At 42.3% G+C, this 27,112-nt stretch overlaps 1 protein-coding gene across 5 annotated transcripts in view; it reads right to left on the bottom strand.

The window, feature by feature from the left end:
* Window positions 1-27,112, bottom strand: part of LOC143885003 (uncharacterized) — a 137,604-nt gene that overhangs the window by 26,668 nt on the left and 83,824 nt on the right. For all 5 annotated transcript variants that reach the window (XM_077388933.1, XM_077388934.1, XM_077388935.1 and 2 more), the window contains exons 35-38: window positions 19,464-19,590; window positions 6,925-7,028; window positions 6,702-6,839; window positions 6,506-6,586 (exon numbers count right to left, since the gene is read on the bottom strand). In XM_077388933.1, coding sequence (XP_077245048.1) covers window positions 6,506-6,586; window positions 6,702-6,839; window positions 6,925-7,028; window positions 19,464-19,590 — 450 coding nt within the window. The remainder of the gene's footprint in view (window positions 1-6,505; window positions 6,587-6,701; window positions 6,840-6,924; window positions 7,029-19,463; window positions 19,591-27,112) is intronic.

The following is a 27,112-nucleotide window of genomic DNA, read 5'->3' as shown; positions in this document are numbered from 1 at the left end:
CCCCGAAATTCCTACGCCCATAACCTAGATATCTTGATAATCAGAATCTCGACACATGATAATTTAAGATCATCTCCTTTACTTTGTAAATCTTAATTTTGATTAGAAATCAACGTCTTGTGAAATCCATTATAATCTGCACTGCCTCTTAAATACTACTAATCTTCTATTCTAGGCAGACATTTTACTCCTATGAATTCCCTTGTTTCCCATAATCCATAATTTATAAATAAGTTTTCTGACCTTCTGTTGCCCCATCCTGTACCTCGTTGTCATCGTTGATTAGGCCCCATCCTGTACCTCGTTGATTAGGGCGAAGAAACGCTTTTCAGTTCCTGGCTGTGCGTTCTTATCTTGGGTCAGAGGGCGGTACTGATTTCTTCTTCCCTGGTTCTGCTGATTGTTTGCACCGGTTGATATTGTGGCGGAGGTGGGCGGTTTTGGATGAAGGCTGGTGCCTTAGGGCAATCCCTTCTTCTCCAGCATTGCCCAACGTGAATCCTTCCACAGTGGGGGCACAAGTTCTTTGATGGTGGACCACTATCAATTTTATTTTTATTTTTTTTCCAGTTTACCCTTGAAATGTGACACATCATATGTCACCTATTAGCTATCTAACCCTACTTAACGACACAACCCACAAGCACCAGGGTTTCCGTAAACCCGGGAATGGGGTCTACAACATATAATCCAGGAACTTTCTCTCTCCGCTTCCGATGTGGGACTATTACAATCCACCCCCTTAAAGGGCCCAACGTCCTTGTTGGCAGATCGTACTAGAGGAGGTACGGCTTTGATACCATAACTGTAACGACCCGATTTCCGTCGTGTCGCTACGAGCAAAAGAAAGTAAAAATCATGAAATTTTTTTTTATTTTTTTTATACAAGCATCAACGACGATCCCGATAGAATCTTATTACAACTGAAATATGTCTTATCATAACAAAGTATTGATAGACAGTAAATGACGCAAGGCGTCAAAATGTAAAAACTCAGGAACAAACTCTCTGATCACACAGTCCCTTATCCCATGGTTCCTTCATTTGCAAATGCTCCGCCATCTAATGCCTCAACCCCTGTGGTGGAGGAATCAACGTCAAAGCAGGGTCATCCAAAGACCGAGCAAAGTAAAAGAGACAATATAAACAGTTCATACAATATAATCCACATTTCAATAATGTCTAGAATAAAGATTACAATGCCCATGGCAATATAAATCAAAGGAGTGACAATAATTTCAATGTATGCTATGTATGCATGTATGCAACAATTTTATAAAATGAGACAGCACATTCCCCAGGTACATCCGGCTTTTCCCCCATTTATTTTTCTGTCAGTTCTTTTCTGACTTTTTCATTTTCTTTTATTTTTTTCTGCCGGTGTCCTTGCCGCACGGCTAACCACTACCCCTGTCTGAAGGCAGTGACGTTATGGACTTGGATTACGGTCTCGCATTTGCCGAGCCGGGGATACTATCCCTCGGGGATACTTTCCCTTTTTGGTTGGTTTGCCAACGAAAGGCAGTACACGCTTCTCGCGTTGGCCTTTGGACCTTAGGTCCCAGGATGATTCCACCACACCCTTATGTTCCCCTTCACTCTCCCCCATGTATGCAACATGTATGCAATTACTTACCTTTGCCTTTCTTCCTGCATTCATTTCAATTCATTTGATTCCAGCATTCATTTCAATTCATTTGATTCCAGGCAAGCGAGTATAAATTCACTAAGCAGGTATTTATCAGGCAATTTATAAGCAGAGCTACATTGCATAGACAATTATATTGAATACCATTACAAGACAAGGTCTAGCTGTCACCTGCCTTTTCTTATAGTCGCAGTAGGACGAGATGGCTCCTGTAGGCAAATAAGTGAAATAGGTCAACTTATTTTAGTCTAGGTCCTTTTAATATCACACAGACAACACTTGTCCTTTCTGTGTCCATTTATGTCCTAAAATAAGGTTCCCTGTGTTCACTATTCATGTGGGCCCCACATGCTACTATTCATGTGGGCCCCATCATGTCACTATTTATGTGGGCCCCGCATGTCACTATTTATGTGGGCCCCATCATGTCACTATTTATGTGGGCCCCATCATGTCACTATTCATTTCACCATAAGTTGATAAAGTTTACTTTACGGTTACTATGCTAGTATTTCACCGTTAAGTATATAGGTGGTAGAACCAACCATTACTTTATCCATATAGGTGGTAAAACCAACCATTACTTCAAATAAAATATAGGTAGGTGGTAGAACCAACCATGAAAGAGATCATTAAATAATTTAGGTGGTAGAACCAACCATTGAAAGAGATCATTAAATAATTTAGGTGGTAGAACCAACCATGAAAGAGAGACTATTATAAAAGACTTACTTGGTAGTGGATTTTCTTTTTCCTTCTTCTCTCTCTCTCTTCCTCTTTCTCTTTCTTCTCTTCTCTTCCTCTCTCTCTCTCTCTTCTCTTCTCTTCTCTTCTCTTCTCTTCTCCTTTTCTTCTCCTCCTCCTCCTCTATTTATAGACATTTTTTTGCATAGTACTTTTTGCATAGTAAAGACTATTTACTATTTTAAATTATTATTTCTGTCGGTCAATAGTATTTTTGCATAGTACTTTTGCATAGTAAAAACTATTTACTATTTTAAATTATTATTTTCGTCGGTTAACAGTATTTTGCATAGTTAATAATATTTTTTTATTATTAATTTTGTCGGTCAATAGTATTTTTGCATTTTTTTATTATTATTTTCGTCGGTGCGATGATATTTTCGTTTCCACTAGGGATGGGTCCCGCTGGTGGTAGGACCCGCTGGTCGTGGGGCCCGCTCGTGTGGGACCCGCTGATGTGGGACCCACTGGTGTTGGATCCGCTTATGTGGGGCCTGCTTGTATGGGGCCCGCTGATGTGGGACCCGCTTATGAATAGTACTCGGTGGGTCCTACTGTGAATAATACTTTTAAATAGTGTATCTCAATAGTGAACTTGCATAGTATTTCTGCATAGTAATCTCGCATAGTGACTATTGTGAATAGTAATTGTGAATAGTGACTATTGGAAATTTTTAACATATATATATATCTATTCCGTTTTTGTTGACATCTGGGGCGGTGGCTTAGTGGTAGGAAGCCGTTCAATCTTAGCTTAGACTTGGGTTCGAATCGTGTACGCCCCATTATGCCAGATGTCCTCATGCCCGATTAACTTGGGGAAAATGAGTAATGGCCGATGATTACCCACCTATGAGGCCATTTTTATATTTATATATATATATATTTTACCGGTTCTTACAGTCTGTAACTCACTAGAGGCTCGGGAAACAAAAAGAAGATATGTACGAACGAGATATCCAGCATCAAAGATTTTATCTTTTCTAACTCTGTCTGTAACTCACTAGAGGCTCGGGAAACAAAGAGAAGATGTGTACGAACGAGATATCCAGCAACAAGAAGAAGGAAAAGGATTGAATAGAGGAACTCCCGAGCATTTGGTGATCTCAGATGTGTCATCAATGCAATTGGATCAATCAAATCTTGATATGGATATGGAATGGTTCGGGTTGATGAATCCATCCGTTTATATCAATGCACAATAATGATAAAGAAAAGGAAGAGAAAAGTTTACAAACAAATAAGATTCAGACCAAAGTTGTCCTGGTAATGCAAATCATTTGCTCATCGCCCGGGTTATGCTGCCATAAATATGACTCCAATGCTTCTACCCAATTAACACATTCCTGTTTAACAAATCCATAAAAACTTGGTATGTATCTACTGATGTGATCCAGGGAGGAGAAAATTGAAGATAGGTGGGAAAAGAGAAGAAGAAGAGGAAGAGAAGAAGAAGAGAAGAAAGAGAAGAGTAGAGGAGAAAACTGTGAAGGAGAAAGAGGGAAGGAAGAAGAAGAAGAGAGAAAGAGAAGAGGAGAAATAGGGGAGAATCTGTATTCTCAATTCATTAATTCATCCAAAGTGTATTGAATAAGATCCATGAGGTAGGATCTTGCCGTCATATTCCTGCATCCCAAGTAGCCATTCGAATCCGGGCTCTGGTACCAAAATGATGTGAATCCATTACAGGAAAATGAAAAAAGGAGGAAGTATAGAGAACCAAGATTAAGATCAAGAAAGATAGGTAAAAGGGTTAGAAAGGGGATAAAATTTATGAATCAAACTGAAAAGCGTGAAGAAGGGAAGAGGAAAAAAGAGGGGAAAAAGAGAAAGACAGACTGAATAAAGAGAGAAGAGAAAAGAAGATAGTGAAAGAAGAGTTTTCGTACAGAAAATTGACCTAATATGATGGTCAAATCTAATCTTTATTCATTCCATCATTGCATAGCATCCCCAAAAAGTGCCCTAGTGATACACATGTGTAAGGGGAAAAAAGAGAATGAGACAGTTCCAAAACCCTAAACAAAAACCTAATATTTTTGGACCAAAATACCCTCGAATGATTTAAAGACTCCCCAGCTTAAAATTTTCGTAATGCGTGTGGGGCTTATTTAAAACACTAATAACAAGACCACTCCATACTATGACCTTCCCATTACCAAGAACATGGTGATAAATCCCATCTGACTCTTGGGAAGCATGACTTATTGATGGTGAAACTTATCAACATGTGTCCCCATCCACAATTCATCCTCTATGGCTGTTTGTCTCCTTACTAACATTGTGTACCGTACTACCATGTACTAACACAAGCATACTCAAAATGCTTTTGAAACACCTGCCTATGATACTTGTGAACCACCTTAGGACAATCTAAATTTGTAGAACCGATATGTGATCTAGCACATCCCAAGCTCTAAAATCTTCCAATATGGTTTGGTGACTTGGGCTATCCCCTTCCATCGGAATTTTTTTATTGGGAGGTAGATGAGGTCAGCCACATTGGGTGGACAAGAGTGTGGTATTGGAACCCTTTGGGGGTTTTCTTTGTTAATTTCTTCTATCATCAGATACATTGGGGGATAGGCGGGATGAGGTCATCAGCCAGACTTTGGAAGTGATCAGGTCCTTGGAAGTTAGCAGGTATTATCGCGAAAATTAGAGATCTTTGCTTAAAATATGCCCCAAATTCCAACATATGTTGAGGTCAGCTAATAAATTGGTAAAAGGGGCGAAGATCTTGATTATTGTAAATTCCAATCCATCAAAAAATAGTAAGGTTGGAGTCTTGGTGGGTTACATACGGAAACCATTTTCACTAAGGCTTTTAAGTTTTAACTACTTGGTTGAAAAAATAACACTCAGTTGATTCCCAAGTTATCTTGAGGGAACACTTGTTAGTAGTAATGTAGGCATCTATGATGGTTGCATACACATAAGATTTCAATGTCCAATCTATAATTTTTTATTCTTTGCACTTACCAGATGATAACTAGCAGAAAAAACAGTTATTTCCTAGAAAACTTTTTAGTACTACCAAAAATAGAGCTTCGGGGAATGTCCGACACTTAAATGAGAAGGAGAAAATATCAGCAGCTCAGCGTAAGGACATATAAAGATGCATACATCGAGAACATAATTGAAAGATAAAACCATCCCTGAGAATGCAATGAAAAAAAAAAAAAAAATTAAAGAAAGAGAAAACTTATGGGTCTCATTCAATATCTTAACAATCTGCAAAATGAGTAGACTGCAAAAGCCACCACAATTTTCAATAGAAAAGATCCCCCTACAACATCATCTCTTATGGTTGTAGGGTACCGGATGTATTATTTCAGAAGATTGGGAAGAAAAACTACAACTAGATTTGAAAGCAATCCTATCAAGTTTGACAGAAAAAGAACCATCCATCAGGTGAGGAAAAATAAACAACAGGTTTATAACAAGGATTGTAAGAGACAAACGGTCCCACGGACAGTTACCTTGGACCTAGCCAAACAGATAAATTTTCTATTGTCCCAAGTCCTTGATGTTATGAATTATATAGTCCAGCTCCGTTTTTTTTTCTTTTATATGGTACCTTTTTATAATTAATAGAATTTCCTTAGCATTCAAAAAAACGTTCATGCAGAAACAGGGCAGAGATATAGAGCTACAGAATATAAGTGGACATTATTTTAGTACTATATTAAATAATTCGAAGGACACAGCACACTACTGCTTTAGTTATTCCCTTTCAATTCTTGTTTAATTTTTCTATTTCGTTTTTATCAACAGCCTTGTGTCAGATAGATTGTCAAGCTGTTTGTACCAGTTCCCTTTGCCCATGCACTTTCATACATGGTTTTAAATTTTGACCGAAATTCGAAATTTAAGATTTCGGTCAAGACCGAAACCGAAATCAGCCAAAACCGAAATTTACCAAATTTTGTCTAAATTACCGTCGTTACAAAAAAAATTTTTTTACCGAATTTCATCCTTAATTTTGGTATTTCGGCCAAAATTTCGGTTTCAGATGAGCCGAAACCGAAACCGAGATTTAAAACCATGCTTTCATATAGGGCATCAACAGATATGAATGCAATCCAAATGTAGTATATCATTGATAAAAACCTGCTCACGAAAGCCAGAATGGTCTGCCCCTGTAGACTCAGTAAGACTATAGTAATCCCTAATTCCCACAGAACGAGCAACCTGTTCCAAACAGAAACACGATTAAAATTATATGGTCCTTACAAGAAGCAAGAACATGTTCCCAAAAGATGTAAGTGATGCCATTATTGAATTGAGTATTAAGATTTCAATTTACATTTTTGTCCATGGATTGCTTGGACTTGTCATCGTTGCCAATAGTAAAGCGAGGCATAGATATAGCATTTGCAGTAGGATTCCGAGCAATCTCAACCAGCTGTTGCAAAGATTCTGGAGAACCAGGCCTCAAAGCAAGCTGCATACTCAAACCAATTATCAATTAGCGATATGTAGATTATAAATAATGAATTAAATGTTGGAACTGAATATAGTATTCGCACCTTCGCCAAGGCATCAATGAGATTGTAGAGTTCTGAGACACTAGCTCCAGGTCCCTCAAAAACCAATGTTTGGACAAGAGAAATGGCAAACTCTGTAGCAGCCTCTGTAAATGATATGAAACTAGTTTAATTGAGTATCAACTGACAGAATGGAATCGAAATCGTAAATCGTAATAGGGGCCACCAATTATTCATTTTTCATCCAAATCCAATAATTTAAATAGAAACCACCATGATTAGGTAATTAATATCATAGTACGAATTGTTTGCTAACAAGCTTGTCACATACTAATCATCTATTTCCCATTTAAACAAATGCATATTGGATAATAATCCTAAAAATAATAAACGACACATGATCATATAAATTCTCAAAGTCTCAATCATCAAAAGACAAATATCACTTTTAAAAAACTCGTAGGTGTAGACACCCACATTTTGCTTTACTTTAACCAACAATAACCTAATATATGTTTTAGGTCATTAATATCTTGATCTGACTTTACGGATCATCAATCGGGACAAAATAAGATAGGGTCACTTCATAGCCCGAACCCTGATTCCATTCCGAGACCCGATTTCCGTAAATCGTTAGATCAATGGCAGATCTTGACCTGGGTCTAACCATCCAAAACCACCTAACCTCTCCTCTCATCCTAACCATCCAAACCTCACCTAACCTCACCTAACCTCTCCTCTCATCCTAACCATCCAAACCTCACCTAACCTCACCTAACCTCACCTAACCTTACCTAACCTCACCTAACCTTACCTAACCTTACCTAACCTCACCTAACCTCACCTAACCTCCTATCCCATTCTCCTATAAATACCCTCCCATCCCACCATCCAAGGAAAAGAAGAAAAAAGAACCCCTCTCTTAGAAAATTCATCCCTCTCCCTCATCTCTTCAAGAGTTCGGCTATCCTTACCGGATCGGGTGATTTTATACGTTGGGTAATATATATCAAAAGCAGTCATTATCAAGCAAGGAATCATCTTCAAGGAATTAACATCAAAGAAAAATCAAACACAAAGTGGGTTTCCAAAGAGGTAGGCATTTATTTCAATTCTATGTAGGGTCTGTTTTCACGCATATCTTTTACTTTAAAAGAAAAACCATGTTAGGAAGCATGTAGGGTCCGTTTTCCCCCTGGTTAGCCTCTGGTTAGACCCTGGTTGCACCCAGGTTCGCTGCTGGTTGCACCCAGGTTCGATGCTGGTTGCACCCTGGTTCCCTACTGGTTCGCACCCTGGTTCCCTACTGGTTCGCACCCTGCTTCCCTGCTGGTTGCACCCTGGTTCCCTACTGGTTCGCACCCTGGTTCGATATTGGTTCGCACCCTGGTTCCCTGCTGGTTCGCACTCTGGTTAGACCCTGGTTGCACCCAGGTTCGCTGCTGGTTGCACCCAGGTTCCCTGCTGGTTGCACCCTGGTTCCCTACTGGTTCGCACCCTGGTTCCCTACTGGTTCGCACCCTGCTTCCCTGCTGGTTGCACCCTGGTTCCCTACTGGTTCGCACCCTGGTTCGATATTGGTTCGCACCCTGGTTCCCTGCTGGTTCGCACTCTGGTTAGACCCTGGTTGCACCCAGGTTCGCTGCTGGTTGCACCCAGGTTCCCTGCTGGTTGCACCCTGGTTCCCCTGCTGGTTCGCACCCTGGTTCCCTGCTGGTTCGCACCCTGGTTCCCTGCTGGTTCGCACCCTGGTGCACCCTGGTCCGCACCCTGGTTTGTACCCTGCTTCCTCCTAGTTAGACCATGGCTAGTCTCGGGTTTGCTCCTAACTTAGACCCGACTCACTTGACCCTAACCATTAACCCAATCCAACCAAGTCATATCCCAACACAATCCGAGTCGCATGTCTGAATCCATTTGGCCGAATCTCATAAGCCCGCCCACTTTGAATTCCGAAAATTCAAACCCTTGATGATTCCAATATGCTCAATTCTTTGATGCAAATTCCCAATTCCAAAATCCCATTGCTATATCAATGTTTTTGAATCTCAAGTCCAATGCTCAAATACAAACCCGATTCCTGATCCAAATACCAAACCTGTTTTCCAAAATCCAAGCAACCTCCCCAGCGGAACTACGTGTGGCTTGATCCCCATCGCGGGGTACGTAGGCAATTTGGCACTCCCAAGTTCAGTCGCACATTTCTCTATCTTTCTCATTCCCTCACACTATTTCATCATCTCTTCCATCCCTTTTTTCACTAACCTCAAGAACTGAAATCGATTCACCTCGTGTCTCTCGGAACCGTTGGATTACGGTTTCCGTCGTAAGGACCCTTAGAGCCCAATTTAGGAACACCGGTGTCGTGTCGTGTCCTAAGTTTTAGGGAGTCTTAGGTTTTAGGGAGTCCTAGAGTTAGGAGTCCAGCCTCATCACGGACGTTTGCTATGTATAGCAACCGTGCCATAGGTCTAGTTACACTAGTCACCCAATCTTTCCCTAGGACAAGCCTAGTAAACTAGGATGTAGGCAAACCTGCATTAGTCTAAGGGACCATTTGCATTTAGATGAGAATCATATAGCATCTTAGATGAAATCTTAAGATAATAAAATCCTCAACTTGAATTAAATAACTTCTCCTAAAACTGTTGAAACAGTCAATCCCGTCTAGGTCGGTGTCCTAGTTGAGTTAGGCTTAAGTAGCTTAGCTTAGGTGCACCGAACTACGTCGACTCTGATCCCAGTAAGGCTTGGGTACGTAGGCAGCTTGGATGTCTGATGGCATACCACCCGCGAGTCGGCACCACAAACAAATTGTGGTGTTTTGTATATTAATTTTCTCGTAAATACTTAATCAAATCACTTAGGACTTTCCATGAAATTAGAATTCTAGGAGAACTTTCACTTAGATTGAATCCAGACAAATTAATAAATCAAGATACACATTTAGGATTCTCATTGAAATTAGATCATAGGATGCATGTCACTTAGTTCGCACATTAACATAGAGTTGAATGAGCCATTTAAAATAAATTTAAAAGAGTTAGCTTTTGGAATCGAAGACCGATTATCGGGCAGGAATGGTGCATGTGGCGGATAACTCCCCATACCTTCCATTCTCGTAACCAGGTAGCGAGTCTAGATTTCTGGTTAATTACGGGTCCTAGATCCCACATCTAGGTGGCGACTCTGTCAGTCTCTTTCGTGTGGAATTCGGATTGCCTTAGTGATCCCAAGTTCACAGGAAAGATTAATTCAAATCAACATTAAAATGCACACGTCAATCGCGTGGAAACGAGAGACCAAGAGAGAGTGCGAGGCGGCTCGCGCCCCACCCCTCTCGCGGGATCGGGTCCCACAGTTTGGCGACTCTGCTGGGGATCACCTAACTTCATTAAAATTTCAAAAGATAATTCATTTGAATTTAATTTAACTGGCTCATAAAAACTCTATACTTGATAGATTACTTTGTCTTGTTTTATTTTCTCATCACATTTTACTTGAACTTAATCTAACAAAACCTGAAGGCATCGTAGATTGCGCAAACATATTGCACACACTTACATCACTTGCATCTAAACTCTTGCATCTCACGTGCACACACGTCCTATTTTAGGAACCCGGAGTGTTATCTAGCATGGTTGACTGGGATTTCATCACCTGGTGCCTCTGTGCTAGAGAAGCATTCCACCCTTAGCCTGGTACCTTTATGGTACGTAAACGGATCTCTTGTTCACGTACTGATACGCCGGACACTGGTACAGTATATCGAGCAGGGATTCGCGCTAAGGGAACTCTTGGCCTTACCCCTAGATTAACCTACACATGCATGTAGTATACGAACACATGTGCATCACGTGTGTGAGCCTAGTTTAGGATATCCTACCCATTGGTGTCTAGATTAGGCCGTGGTCCATCTTCCAATGGTCACGATCGGTCCTTATATACACGAACAAAGTCATGAGTCGAGATTCTCTCTCCACTCCGATAGATTAGGATTAAGGTTGATGCCTTCAGGTAACACTGATAAAATGTGAAAAAAAAAAAAATTCCCTTTGGGTTAGGATATAAATCCCATCATTTCCAAAGATCTCATAGGATTAGTCATTCATGATCTATCCGTTGAAAGCAATCTTATGCTATCTCATCTAATCTTTTGATCGTGCGCCTTTCGTTCTTCTGTCATACGATTCGATCGTATCTTCATGCCATCCCCTAACTGGCAGATGCAGAATCTCACAATCTTTCGATTATGCGTTCTCATGATCTGATCATGCCTGGTCCAGATAATCCAATCTTGCTTGTACCCCTGGTCTGTTCCTCCTCTAGGGGCTACCTTTTTCAAGATTATTTTGCTAAGTCCTTCAGAGTTCACTCTCAGAATCCTTGAGCTAGGGGCATTTCCCTATGCGAATCAGTCATCATTGTCCAAAATTGAAAGTATCAGCCATGATGATGTTCAGAACGAACCAGCCTTCGCCGAGCCTTCAACGCCAAACAGTTGCAGCAGTTAAAGTTTTAGTCACTTACTATTTTATGTTGAGTCAGTCATCATGGTCAGTATAATTGTTGAGTCCGGTCTTACAGTTAAAGGTCAATGCCTAGTCCAGGCAAGTTATCTTCTGTTTCCCTTTCTTATTTAGAGTTGTGAATCCTGAGCATGTTCAGGATAGGTCGTCTGATGTAATAGCTTTTCTTTAAATAAAATTTCAGTCAGTTCCAAAAAGTTCACTTGTGTCTGTTCTTAAGTGTGCTTCTGATCTTAAAATAAGACTCCCTCTTCAAATGAGGACAAAATTGACGAAACTCCACTTGAGTCACAGCAATTACTTGAACGAGAGGAGGAGCGCCAATCCCAACCTTTCAAAGATGAAATTGAAATGATAAACACTGGCACTGAAACTTTGATTCAGTGAATGCCGATTGAAAATACATTACCCTCTAAAGAGTGTGAAGAATTGATAAAATTATTTCAAGAATAAGAAGATTGTCTAGAAAAGCTACAACCGATACCAGGGGCAAGACATAGATGGAAAGCTCAAAGAAAATGAAGAAAGTGAGAAGATATATGCTATACAAGGGGCATAGAGTGGAAACAACTTTCATATTTCCAATCAATGACCTTGGTTCTCAAATTCATAACATAAAGCCAACAAATTCAAGATGAAAAGTTCAAGAGCAAACAATGAAAAGTGATCATCAGATATCGAGAGTACGAATCCATAGATGGAGGATGTCAAAGAACAAGTTTCACTCTATGAAAATCAAAAGCACGTATTAGAATCTTGGAAGAAGAAGATCCATTATCTCTTACCTGGAAATGCCGTCAAATTCTGTGAAAAAAAAGAAAAGAAAAAATAAATAAATAATCAGTACCAGAGGGACCCTAGTAACCTAGATCGATTCCCAATTTGAACATCGGAAGGCCTCCTTTGGCCGAATAAATCCCAAAATCAGAACCCAACGTCAAAAGAATACCGGTTTGCAAACCCTTCGAGCCTGAATCAAATTTTCTTGAAAACCCATCAAACTAGGGGCATCCGCCCCGAACTACGCGAGATCTGATCCCTACACTGGGGTACGTAGGCAGCTCGGTTAAACCGAGTTCGGTCGATTCAAAAAAAAAGAAAAAGAAAAATCAATCGTTCCAGAAAAAAAAAGAGGGACAAGTTCCAAAAGAAGAGAAGTTAATTGTTCCAGAAAGAAAAGAAAAAAGGAAAAAAATCAATTAACCTTCAAACAATTGATCTTCAAACTAGGGGCATTCGCCTTGACCTACACACGACCTGATTCCTACCTTGGGATATGTAGGCAACCTGTTCACAGGTTCGGTCGAAATCTTTGTTGAACCTTAAGCCATTCTTTGAAAAGCCCTATCCTACCTATAAAGTCCTTCTGGTGTTCAGAACTAATGAGCTAGGTCCCGAGACACAATAAAAAAAAATGATGAATAAGAAAACGAACGGAGTTTGAAGATCTGCTAGACTGAAAACCTGAAAGGGCGGTCTAGGCAAAATTTAAGATCATTCCCCTGCTAAGTTGAAAACCCGAAAGGGCGGCTTAGGCAAAAGCTAAGGGGATAGCCTGCTGGATCGAAAACCTAGAATGGTGGTTCAGGCAAAAGTTAAGGCTAGCGCGGTCCGCCAAGTTAAAAACCCCGAAGAGGTGACTTGGTCACGGTAAGAGAATCATTATAAGAAGGCTACAGCTGGTATCAAGACTGAAGATCAACTGAAGTTCAAGCAAATTCAAGTGATATCCTCAAAACTGGGGGCATTGAAGCTAAGCAATCTTAGGGGGCGTAATTAAATCCTTGAGGCATTACTGTTTTAAGGAAAAAGTCCAGTGTTTACCAATTGAAAAACTATTCCTCGAAAGGATAGACTTACCAAACAAAATATTAACTAAGTCAGAAGCATCACTGTGTTTGTCAGTATAGTCAGTCAATCTTTGTTATTCTAAGTTCACTCCTTCAGGGCTGCTCAATCCTTTGAGTAGTGCCTTTCATCTAAGTTTTCTCTTTAGAAAGAGTCAATCGTCGTTCCTATGTCCAAATGATGTAACTGTCTTGGTGAAGGAGGCCCGGCCTAGGCAGCTCCCTGCAATTATACCTGAAAGGGTTCGAGAATCTAGTCAAACAGCTACATTTCAAAGAAGATCAACTCAGAAGAGTTCAGAAGTAGAAACATCAGAAAGCCCAGCTTCCGTAAAAAGATCATACCCCAGGAAGGCACCTTAAGCTTGGAAGAGCCCCAGATGCAATGGTGGTTGAGCCAATTTCTCAGAAAGATGAACCATTAAAATTCAGAATTTCCTTCCGGTTAGTTAAATACTATCCTGGTCAAGAAATGTTCATCTAAGCACCTGTCAAAAAACAGATCCCGCTTTTCCATGTTAGAGAGCCGTTGTTCTAAATTACCAATTTCAAGTATCTTGTTCAAGGTTTCAGTTATCAAAATCCCCAGAAGACAAGACCAACAGTCTCATTGAGAAAAATCTTGTTGAAGTTTCATAAAAGTGTTCCTAATCCATTCTTGTTACTAATGGTTCTTCGTTCATAAGGTTGGTCGTCTCATCATTCGTCAAAGTCTTGGTTTCCAATATCTTTACTGGGCACGATCTATAATGTCCCCGATTTCATTGAGTTCAAAAAAAAAAAAATAAAAAAAAAAATCCAAAATTCATCAAATCCAATCCCCGATTCAAACAAATCCAATCTTACGTCAAATTCAAGTTCATGAAAAATCTCATGTCCTCTTTGAGCCCTTTTGTGAAAGGTGCCTCATTTCTCGAGTCCATTTGTGAATGGTCTCGTCTTCTCCTTGAACCCGTTTGTGAACAGGTTTCTCATTCTCTGAGTCCATTTGTGAATGCTCTAATGTCCTCTTTGAGCCCGTTTGTGAACGGTGCCTCTGTTCTCGAGGCCATTTGTGAATGGTCTCATCTTCTCCTTGAGCCCGTTTGCGGACGGTACCTCATTTTCCAAAAATAAAAAAATTTATCAAATCCAAATCCTTAATTAAAAAAAAAAAAATAAAAAAAATCCAATCCTACGTCAAATTCAAGTTCATAAAAAATCTCTAAATTCTTCGAGCCCGTTTGTGAACGGGGCCTCATTTCTCAAGTCCATTTGTGAATGGTCTCGTCTTCTCCTTGAACCCGTTTGTGAACGGTGTCTCATTCTCTGAGTCCATTTGTGAATGGTCTCATCTTCTCCTTGAGCCCGTTTGTGAACGGTGCCTCATTTTCTGAGTCCATTTGTGAATGGTCTCGTGTCCTCTTTGAGCCCGTTTGTGAACGGTGCCTCATTTCTCGAGTCCATTTGTGAATGGTCTTGTCTTCTCCTTGAGCCCGTTTGTGAACGGTGCCTCATTTCTCGAATCCATTTGTGAATGGTCTCGTCTTCTCCTTGAGCCCGTTTGTGAATGGTGCCTCATTTCTCGAGTCCATTTGTGAATGGTCTTGTCTTATCCTTGAGCCCATTTGTGAATGGCGCCTCTTTTCTCGAATCCATTTGTGAATGGTATCGTCCTCCTTGAGCCCGTTTGTGAATGATGCCTCATTTCTCGAGTCCATTTGTGAATGGTCTTGTCTTCTCCTTGAGCCCGTTTGTGAACGGTGCCTCTTTTCTTCGAGTCCATACAACTATGGTCTCTTATCCTCTTTGAACATCATACATCTATGATGTCTCATTTCCTTGGAATCCGTACAAATACGGTATTTCATTCTCTTCGAGTCCATACAACTATGGTCTCTTATCCCCTTTGAACATCATACAACTATGATGTCTCATTTCCTTGGAATCCGTACAAATACGGTATTTCATTCTCTTCAAGTCCATACAACTATGGTCTCTTATCCTCTTTGAACATCATACAACTATGATGTCTCATTTCCTTGGAATCCGTACAAATACGGTATTTCATTCTCTTCGAGTCCATACAACTTTGATCTCTTATCCCCTTTGAACATCATACAACTATGATGTCTCATTTCCTTGGAATCCTTACAAATACGGTATTTCATTCTCTTCGAGTCCATACAACTATGGTCTCTTATACCCTTTGAACATCATACAACTATGATGTCTCATTTCCTTGGAATCCGTACAAATACGGTATTTCATTCTCTTCGAGTCCATACAACTATGGTCTCTTATACCCTTTGAACATCATACAACTATGATGTCTCATTTCCTTGGAATCCGTACAAATACGGTATTTCATTCTCTTCGAGTCCATACAACTATGGTCTCTTATCCCCTTTGAACATCATACAACTATGATGTCTCATTTCCTTGGAATCCGTACAAATACGGTATTTCATTCTCTTCAAGTCCATACAACAATGATCTCTTATACCCTTTGAACATCATACAACTATGATGTCTCATTTCCTTGGAATCCGTATAAATACGGTATTTTATCTTGCCCAAGCCCATTCAAAAATGATGCTGCATTTTCATTAAGAATCTTTCAAAAGTCATCCATTATTCTCTCTGAGACCATTTGAAAATGACGTCTCATTTCCTCTGAAGCTGTTCAAAAGCGATATTCCTTTCCCTCCGAAAATCCATTTGAAAATGGTATCCCATTTCTCTCGTTGCCAGCGGCACCGCAGCGGGTTTGTTTTATTGCATTCCAATTCTAGGATTTCATCTAAGGTCTTGCATTATATTAGGTTGCATTGTGTTTAGGGGGTTCCTTTGTCGATTAAAGTTACGCAAAATGGTTCTGTCATTTTAACTTTGGTATTCGATGACTACGTCGTCTCTACCAAAGAGGGGCATCTGTAGACACCCACATTTTGCTTTACTTTAACCAACAATAACCTAATATATGTTTTAGGTCATTAATATCTTGATCTGACTTTACGGATCATCAATCGGGACAAAATAAGATAGGGTCACTTCATAGCCCGAACCCTGATTCCATTCCGAGACCCGATTTCCGTAAATCGTTAGATCAATGGCAGATCTTGACCTGGGTCTAACCATCCAAAACCACCTAACCTCTCCTCTCATCCTAACCATCCAAACCTCACCTAACCTCACCTAACCTCTCCTCTCATCCTAACCATCCAAACCTCACCTAACCTCACCTAACCTCACCTAACCTTACCTAACCTCACCTAACCTTACCTAACCTTACCTAACCTCACCTAACCTCACCTAACCTCCTATCCCATTCTCCTATAAATACCCTCCCATCCCACCATCCAAGGAAAAGAAGAAAAAAGAACCCCTCTCTTAGAAAATTCATCCCTCTCCCTCATCTCTTCAAGAGTTCGGCTATCCTTACCGGATCGGGTGATTTTATACGTTGGGTAATATATATCAAAAGCAGTCATTATCAAGCAAGGAATCATCTTCAAGGAATTAACATCAAAGAAAAATCAAACACAAAGTGGGTTTCCAAAGAGGTAGGCATTTATTTCAATTCTATGTAGGGTCTGTTTTCACGCATATCTTTTACTTTAAAAGAAAAACCATGTTAGGAAGCATGTAGGGTCCGTTTTCCCCCTGGTTAGCCTCTGGTTAGACCCTGGTTGCACCCAGGTTCGCTGCTGGTTGCACCCAGGTTCGATGCTGGTTGCACCCTGGTTCCCTACTGGTTCGCACCCTGGTTCCCTACTGGTTCGCACCCTGCTTCCCTGCTGGTTGCACCCTGGTTCCCTACTGGTTCGCACCCTGGTTCGATATTGGTTCGCACCCTGGTTCCCTGCTGGTTCGCACTCTGGTTAGACCCTGGTTGCACCCAGGTTCGCTGCTGGTTGCACCCAGGTTCCCTGCTGGTTGCACCCTGGTTCCCTACTGGTTCGCACCCTGGTTCCCTACTGGTTCGCACCCTGCTTCCCTGCTGGTTGCACCCTGGTTCCCTACTGGTTCGCACCCTGGTTCGATATTGGTTCGCACCCTGGTTCCCTGCTGGTTCGCACTCTGGTTAGACCCTGGTTGCACCCAGGTTCGCTGCTGGTTGCACCCAGGTTCCCTGCTGGTTGCACCCTGGTTCCCCTGCTGGTTCGCACCCTGGTTCCCTGCTGGTTCGCACCCTGGTTCCCTGCTGGTTCGCACCCTGGTGCACCCTGGTCCGCACCCTGGTTTGTACCCTGCTTCCTCCTAGTTAGACCATGGCTAGTCTCGGGTTTGCTCCTAACTTAGACCCGACTCACTTGACCCTAACCATTAACCCAATCCAACCAAGTCATATCCCAACACAATCCGAGTCGCATGTCTGAATCCATTTGGCCGAATCTCATAAGCCCGCCCACTTTGAATTCCGAAAATTCAAACCCTTGATGATTCCAATATGCTCAATTCTTTGATGCAAATTCCCAATTCCAAAATCCCATTGCTATATCAATGTTTTTGAATCTCAAGTCCAATGCTCAAATACAAACCCGATTCCTGATCCAAATACCAAACCTGTTTTCCAAAATCCAAGCAACCTCCCCAGCGGAACTACGTGTGGCTTGATCCCCATCGCGGGGTACGTAGGCAATTTGGCACTCCCAAGTTCAGTCGCACATTTCTCTATCTTTCTCATTCCCTCACACTATTTCATCATCTCTTCCATCCCTTTTTTCACTAACCTCAAGAACTGAAATCGATTCACCTCGTGTCTCTCGGAACCGTTGGATTACGGTTTCCGTCGTAAGGACCCTTAGAGCCCAATTTAGGAACACCGGTGTCGTGTCGTGTCCTAAGTTTTAGGGAGTCTTAGGTTTTAGGGAGTCCTAGAGTTAGGAGTCCAGCCTCATCACGGACGTTTGCTATGTATAGCAACCGTGCCATAGGTCTAGTTACACTAGTCACCCAATCTTTCCCTAGGACAAGCCTAGTAAACTAGGATGTAGGCAAACCTGCATTAGTCTAAGGGACCATTTGCATTTAGATGAGAATCATATAGCATCTTAGATGAAATCTTAAGATAATAAAATCCTCAACTTGAATTAAATAACTTCTCCTAAAACTGTTGAAACAGTCAATCCCGTCTAGGTCGGTGTCCTAGTTGAGTTAGGCTTAAGTAGCTTAGCTTAGGTGCACCGAACTACGTCGACTCTGATCCCAGTAAGGCTTGGGTACGTAGGCAGCTTGGATGTCTGATGGCATACCACCCGCGAGTCGGCACCACAAACAAATTGTGGTGTTTTGTATATTAATTTTCTCGTAAATACTTAATCAAATCACTTAGGACTTTCCATGAAATTAGAATTCTAGGAGAACTTTCACTTAGATTGAATCCAGACAAATTAATAAATCAAGATACACATTTAGGATTCTCATTGAAATTAGATCATAGGATGCATGTCACTTAGTTCGCACATTAACATAGAGTTGAATGAGCCATTTAAAATAAATTTAAAAGAGTTAGCTTTTGGAATCGAAGACCGATTATCGGGCAGGAATGGTGCATGTGGCGGATAACTCCCCATACCTTCCATTCTCGTAACCAGGTAGCGAGTCTAGATTTCTGGTTAATTACGGGTCCTAGATCCCACATCTAGGTGGCGACTCTGTCAGTCTCTTTCGTGTGGAATTCGGATTGCCTTAGTGATCCCAAGTTCACAGGAAAGATTAATTCAAATCAACATTAAAATGCACACGTCAATCGCGTGGAAACGAGAGACCAAGAGAGAGTGCGAGGCGGCTCGCGCCCCACCCCTCTCGCGGGATCGGGTCCCACAGTAGGCCATCGAGATTGTCCTCATTATAGTCATCTCCCTCTTAGATGTAAGTAATTCCCTCAAGCACATGCATTGTGCTTAACTGGTTCAAATAGGTTCGATTACTTCGAATTCCACCTCATTTGTCTTCTTCGTTCTCACAATAGGGCTTTTGAAGGCTTCTAATGCAGAAGGGAAGAAGGGCTGTTCGAAAGAAAATCTTATTTTCTTGTATACAAAACTTAATTAGGATAAATGGAATGAATCGTATAAATCATACATTTTATGATCAAATTGTAACATTCAATAAAAAATCGCAACATTCATACAAATTAAGATTCGATCATGGGATTCAAATCGTAATCCATAAGATTTGATTTGAATCATAAGATTTTCAAAAGATTGCAAATACGTACTATTCCTTCCACCATCTATAAGCTTTGCCAGATGTACATTATACTCTGCGAGATTTAGTAACTTTGAACGAATCAGGCCAACAGTTACATCTTTGTTGAACTTCCGCTCCTCATCCGAGTAAATCACCTAGTATACAAGACTATAGACTGAACTAATATATTGGATAATAATGACAAACATACCAAGAGAAATAACAGAAAAATAAAAAACAGAAAATCCAATTCATTTTTTAGAAATGACGGTGCCCCAACTAATCTCCCATACTGATATCATTAGAGAAATAAGCATTCACCAATAAATTAATATAAAATAGCAGCACAACTCCACAAGCCATGCAGCAAAATCAATACAAAGTTTCACATTTCATACTATGTAAACACATTATTTAACCCCCACTAAGCAAAATCATAACAAAGTTTCACATTTCACACTATGTAAACACATTATTTAACCCCCACTAAGCCATGTAACCACCATTTTTGCCAAAACCAAAATATGAACAAGTATATACATACTCTATTTAATAAACAAAAATATGAATTAATCTGGAACGAAACATAACTGAGCATAAATAGTAAACCAAATGCAGAGGTATGCCGCCTATTATTGTTTTGTATGTCTTCAATTATTGCTTTTAGAGGTATGCGTTCCATTGTTGCTTTGTATGTCTTCAATTATTGCTTTTAGACATATTATATAGTACCTAATACAATAGAAATTACTGGAAATAACAAAGCAAGAAGTACAAAGTTGCCAGCTAACTTTGACAAAAATAGCAAGTTGCCAAGCTCTTAAAGAAATTCCCATCGTGATACCATCTGTGATCGTCGGGCCAACCAATCTTCGAATGGCCAATCAGTGTTTACAGGGTTCTGGAAATTGGAGGAATGTGGTTGTACAATGTGGATTCTCTGCGATAGCATACAATCATATGATCGCCAATGGGTTGGACCATAGAATGGATTTACAGATCAGATTGGAATGATCTATCAGTATGAATGATGGTACTGAATGAGTCAAGGGATTTAAACCAAAGGGGTGATTCAATCATTAATCAAAAAACGGAATTTATGATGTTCTTGACTAAAGGAGATTGAGACCGCAAAGGTAGATCTGGCTACAAGTCCCAAAGTTGAGATCACAAGAAATGGTCCGATCGCAAGTCTTGACATCGGCGATAACCACTAGGCTGGATGTAATGGCAACCAACTGTCGAGTGAGATTTTTCAGAACTTGGATTGAAGGATCTCGTGATCGCAATGGGTTCATCAAATCAAAAGGGACTGGTTGCGATCACAAGAGGTAATCCATCGTAGACTTTGAGGGATGTGATCGCAACAAGTATCATGACAAAATTAGGATTTTCAGGCCTTTGATTGATTTAGAAGTCACTTTTGAGTGACATTTTCATCCTTTCAGGGTATGAGCAATCCGAAAGCACCCATCTATTCTAGCAGACTAGCACTGTGAGTGCCTTACCTAGTGTGGGTCTCTAAGCTCAAAAATACATGCGTGTTGATTGTAGGAAATTGCTTGGGCCTCTGCATGGTCTGACTTGATATAACTCTCGGGCTGCTCCTTTACAGGGGAGCGCTATTGTCTAGTGATAAAGTACTAGATGCGGAGCCATTTGTACTCTACAACATACTAGGATGAGATGTGGAAATTTTCCTAGTGCATCCGAGTTCTTATCATGCAATGTAGAGCACTTTACACAGGTGCAAAGGGGTCAAATAGTGCAATGCAACGCGAGATCCAGGATGTAGTGAGTGTGTGCATATAGAATCTTATGGCTATTTACACAATTACACTGAGCATGGCGACAATATTTAATCTATAATCTATCCAAAGCATGATTAACAATGATCAACACTAACCACGATAGATGCAATTAAAGATTATCAAACTTGGTAGAGCAAAAGACAACATTGGCGTACCTACACATGCATTATCATACTTGGTAGAACAACAGACAACACATACCTATACATGCACTTAACTATTTGGCCATAACTTTTTATCGCCACTTGAAGAGAGGCATGCAACCATATAACTCATTTGCAATCACAAAATCTCATCTGTGTGATTGCAAATCCAATGTTGTGATCTCAAATGCCTTGTCACAACATCATCCGACACCATTTTATTAATGAGAAGATTTTATTAATAGAAAAAAGAGGGAAGAAATTCTACAACCGAGGTTGTCAAAAGACTCAAAACAAAGGTACAACAGCCAAAGAAAAGATATGGAGCCTAAATACATCAGAAACCTCAAGAAGGGAGGAAATCAAAGATCTCCAATGAATCCCTATCAACTCCCAATCTAGCTAATCTGCTAGTGCCACTGTTAGCGGACCTCTGCAGAAGATGGAAAGATATGGGAAGCTCCGCTACTCAGTCTTGAATCTCGTCAAACCAGTTGGTGAATCTCCACAGATGAAGGTGACTCCCAACGATTTTTGGGGGAAATCCCTTAATTTTAGGACAAAATTTTGGGATAAACGAAATTTCACACGAAACAAAAATATCGTTTCGGGTGTTACCGATTTCGGTTTCGGTCTCAAGCGAAACCTGAAATTTCGGATTTCGGTCGAAATTTAAAACCATGCCTTCCACTATCAGGTTGCTCTAGTCTCGCCTGTCAGTTATCCTTATACCTTGTATAACTGCCCTTATGCTGCTTCATTTGAATCGGTACTCCCAATTGAGCCTGAAAAGGCTCATTTAGTAAAACTTGCTTATCTCTTAGAACACCGCCCACACCCGCAGGCCCTGGGTTGCTCATACTTGATCCATCAAAGTTTCAAGAGGCCTAGACCTAGACGATACAACCCCAGGGATAGAGTAAAAGCTAGTTGAACAAATCTCTCTCCACGCACACCATAAATCAAAGGCAAAAACAAACCTGAAGTAGAGGAGAGTCCTTCCCATAAAATGGTTAAGACAATCATTTTCAAGAATATGAACAACTTTTGACCAAGTCATTGAAGACTCGAGCATTTCTTTCCTTCCATAGGACCTTATGCTGCTCCAATATGTATCCGAGTGTGAACGATCTGGATCGACGATCCTTCTTTCGAGGGGTGTATGTCGACCTGTTTCCCACACCCACAGACAAGGGTTAAGGACCATTCGAAGTTGGAACTCCGGGGGGACCCTTCGACACTCAAGTCAGATTGAGCCACCAGGTTGAAAGGAGCACTGTAATGTAAAGAGTGGTGGCACACCTGGAGCGGTTTCTTACCCTGACCTTCGAATGCCAAGGGGTTTTTTATATCAAAGAGTTCTCATGTCTTTTTTCCCCTCTTTCCACGGGAATCTGGAAGTCCCCTTGAATGGAGAGGGTCCCCCTTTGTATAGGCGGGGATTCTGGTATCCTGGGTGAGATGTTACGATGACGTGGACCGCGTATATCGCTTGAGATGTCGGCATGGCAGTGCATGCGTGTACGATCATGTAAGATGATTCGACAGGATAGGAGATCTAGTGGTGACAGATTGGCAGCCGGTTGAACTTGAATTTAATACGGCGAAACAGAGATCTGTGGCAGATCATGACGAGGCCAGTTCATGATGACAGTGAGTTGTCAAGCGACTTCCTTGTGGAAGACGCTATATGGCTAGAAGGAGTGGAGTGAGGGTCATTCGGAGTCGAACTCGGCTTCTGAGATGGCCAAGTGATTCGGCGGGGGCAGTGGTGCCATGTGTCGTGATCTCGGGGTCTGTCGCCCTTCCGTTGATATGGCGTTCCGCTGTATGTGTTGTTGGACGAATCTTATGCCACGTGGTGGCGTGATCGGATTTCAACCTCAATATATAAGCCCGTGACTTCTTTGAGTCGGTACAAGTCGGAGAAGTAGAATATATGCGGTGTACAAGTGGCGAAATATTGTGTTGTTCGATTGCCAGTGATGGAGGCAGAATTCGAGGGTCATGACCAATGTGGCTTCCTCTTTCCTGATAGAGGAGTCATGGTTGGTGGGAATTTCCGCGCTAAGTCTGGGGAGGTGAAACATCGTTGGCGGTGTAATTTATACTTTCGAAGGAAGTTAATAGGGAGGAATAAGTGCTGTGAATGTGAAACAGCGTGATATCATATATTGATACGGGGGCACGTGCCTCAAACCGTCATGGAGAGGCTCTATAAAAGGAGGGGGACGGATGCCTTGGTCCTCATTACTGTCTTTCAAATGCTGAGTTTTCTGAGTTTTCTTCCCCTCTCTCTCCGGAGGACCAAAGGCCTTTTTCTTTCCTATGGTGGCCTTGTGCAGTGGGTCGGTGGGACTATGGACGTTGTCCCGGAGAGGTTACTGCTTCTGCGGGGCAACCAGAGTCTGCCTCGAGTTTTGGCCGTGCTGGGGAGGGCTACCATGAGTTTTGGCCGTGGCGTCCACTCGGGATGAGCTTATGCAGGCCTCCCTTTGATTGTGCTTGGTTTTGCGGGTAGTATGTAGGATGTTACCTCTGAGAATTCTGATGCCCGGCGGGAGGGTTCCGAACCTTCTGATGGATCAATGGCGAGCTAGTAATTGACCTCATCTTTCTGGCTCCCCTTGCACCTCTGTATGTTCTGGTTGGGGGTGATCTCTACAAGGAGAACTCAGAGAGGTGTGGGTGACGGCGAGGAGGTTAGTTGGAGGGAAAGGAAATTCATGGTGGCGGCAGTCTTCTCATCTCCTCCAGTGTCCTCCTATATGGAGGGTGAGAAGTCAAAGGGTGAGCGCCGGCCTTTCGTCGACGAGGTGATCATGGAGGAGACTTGGAGAACAGAAAGGAGAGGTGATGCAACCCTCTGCTTTTCTTTATGCCTTTTAACGTCTGTTGCGGAGGAGGATAAGGCGGTGCGAAGCGTTGGAGGAGCTAACTGTCTCTGCACGGTTCTTCAGCACCGGTTTCATTCTTCCATTTCTTTGTTTCAGTATAAATCCTGCCGCGAGTTTCGGTAGTGGGTGTAACTTTGTCTTTATGCCGAGAGCCTTATGAATAATTTTTACTTTTTCCTTCTTGAATTCTTCTCTTGCTCTGTTTGCTATGTTGTATTAGTGATGCGCTGCCTTTGTTTTGTTTTTTGTCAATTGCCAACGATGTTGCTGTAGGCACTTAGTAAGCAAGGTTGAAGCGCTAAGTTTGTTATTGTCGTACGGGCCGCCTCCAGAGGGAGGCGGGCTTCTGTCGTTGATAGATTGCGAGCGCTGGTGTGAATTCTTCATAGGGAATGGGGCGCGGCTGGATTTAGGTGTACTTTGGCCGGGAGACATAGTATATACGCCTTACGTGGCTCTATGAAGCGCACATTTCTTGTGTGATGTAGTTGTAAGGAGCTTCTCATAAAGTAGATTGTTGCATGCGACCCAAGTAGAGTCCAAGGTGCTGGAAATGTCGATCCGGTGCTCGTCGGAGGGAACTTGATCGTTTGGCAGTGTTTTATACAAACGGTTAGTCAGTGGATTTCTGCGATAGAGTCGTCCATCGTTTGAGGCCTTGCGTCTATAGGAGCCGCGAGGCGGGAATAATATAATCGATTCCCACGAAATACCTTGCATTTTTAGGATGATAACAACCCCAGAGCGTGTTCGACTAGCCGGTGAGATATTTCGCTCATCTAGGCCGCAAAGCAGGATATGATGACTAAATCCAATGGTGAAGCCCGCGAGGATAGGCGCTCTCGTCTAAGCTGATAAAAATCCAAGGACGCAGCCTGCTAGATATTTCGCTCGTTTAGACCGTGAAAAATAATATAATGGCGAAATCCAATAGCAGAGCCCGCGAGGCTAGGAGCTCTCGTCTAGGCTGATGGAGATCCAATGAGTCATTCGACTAGCCCACAAGATATTTCGCTCATTTAGGCCGCGAAGTGGAATACGATAACAAAATCTGATGGCGAAGCCCGCGAGGTTAGGTGCTCTCATCTAGGCTGTTAAAGATCCATTGATGCATTCAACAAGCCCGCAGGATATTTCGCTTGACTAGGCCGCAAAGCGGAATAAGATAGCGAAATCCAATGGCGGGGCCCGCGAGGCTGAATAATATACTGGAGCCTGCGAGATATTTTGCTCATCTAGACTGCAAATCGTGTACGATCATGGATCTGGAAGAGGGGTGTCGGTAGTCGTCGAGGGCGTAGGAGGCACATGGTGTCCCCAAAGAGGTGGCGGCCAGATGTGGCCCACTTTACAATAACTGAGGCGGAAAACATACAAAACACGTCTTTTATTATTGCCTAAACGAGGTGAGGATACAAAATAGGATGGGTGAGGGACCCCTCACAAAGAGTAGGCACTTGTCTTAGATTCATCCGAGCGCGGTGACATTTCAAGGAGCACGAGAGGTGGAGGCCATGCAAGGGGTCATGACACGGCCTCGCCGAGGAAGGACCGGTGATGGACAACGCTGGGCTTCTAGGGTCCCCGCGGTCGATCGTAGGGTGTGGTGGGGTGAAGGTGATCAGCCGTGATGAACTTCCCCCGACACAAATTCCGAGAGGAAACCCTGGCGAATGAGTTCCTCATTTTAATCTTTTAGGAGGTGACAATCCTTTGTATCGTGCCCGTATCCTCAGTGGAATCTGCAGTATTTGGATTTGTCGACCTGTTTTCCCAAAGAGGGCAGTCTTTCCGGCCACCACAAAGGGGTTGTGCCGCTGTGGGCTATGTAGGAGAGGATACCTTCCAAGGAGGTATTGAGGGGTGTGTGCTCCCGAGCCTCGAAGGTGGATCGGTTGCCTGCCCGGAGGACTGCCCTGCTTGTCGGGGCGGGCTGCTTGGTCCTTCATCAAAGTGAACCAATGGTGCGCACCCTTGGAAACTCGTCGCATAGGCCCTGTCATTGTATCTATGGAGGTAGCTGTCGAGAAGTTCGCCTTCCTGCTGTTTGAGGGTGGCTAGGGATGTAAGATCCCCAACATCCAGGGTGGCGTCGAAACACATGGCCATTTACTCCCAAAGCTCTTTGTAGGACCTGATGGAGTTTGGTTGGAACGTGGCAAACCAAACTCGGGCCGCGCCCTCCAAGGTGGAGCTCAAGGTGGAGATGGGAGGTTAGGAGCAATCCGTGACCAGTAGCGGATTCAATCTCAATGAAAGCACCAATCTAATGCTGCTCAAATCTGTATCCGAGTGTGAACGGTCTGGATCGGCGATCCGAGGGGTGTAGACCTGTTTCCTATACCCACAGACAAGGGTTAAGGACCACCTAGATTCAGAACTCTAGGGGGGACCCTTCGACACTCAAGTCAGATCGAGGGACCAGGAGGAAAGCAGAACTGGAATGTAAAGGGTGGTGGCGCACTTGGAGGGGTATCTTACCTTGACCTTGGAATGTTAAGGGCTTTTTTTATTAGAGAGTTCTCATGTGTTTTTTCCTCTTTCCACCGGACCGTGGAAGTCCCATGAATGGAAGGGGTCCCCCTTTGTATAAGTGGGAGTTCCAGTATCCTGGGTGCGATGTTATGGTGAAGTGGCCTGTGTATATCACTGGAGATGTCGGCGTGGCAGTGCATGCGTGTACGATCCTGGAAGATGATTCGACGGGATAAGAGATATGACGGTGACAGATTGGCGGCTTGCTGAACTTGACTTTAATACGGCGAAACAGATATCTGTGGCAGATCCTGGCAAGAACAGTTCATGATAGCAGTGAGCTGTCAAGGG

This window comes from Tasmannia lanceolata, unplaced genomic scaffold, assembly GCF_043159265.1.
Source record: "Tasmannia lanceolata isolate RefF3 unplaced genomic scaffold, GAP_Taslan_0.1 ptg000008l, whole genome shotgun sequence".
NCBI classification, from domain to species: Eukaryota; Viridiplantae; Streptophyta; class Magnoliopsida; order Canellales; family Winteraceae; genus Tasmannia; species Tasmannia lanceolata.
Note: the sequence above shows the minus strand (reverse complement) of the source record. Positions and strands in the feature narration are given on the sequence as shown.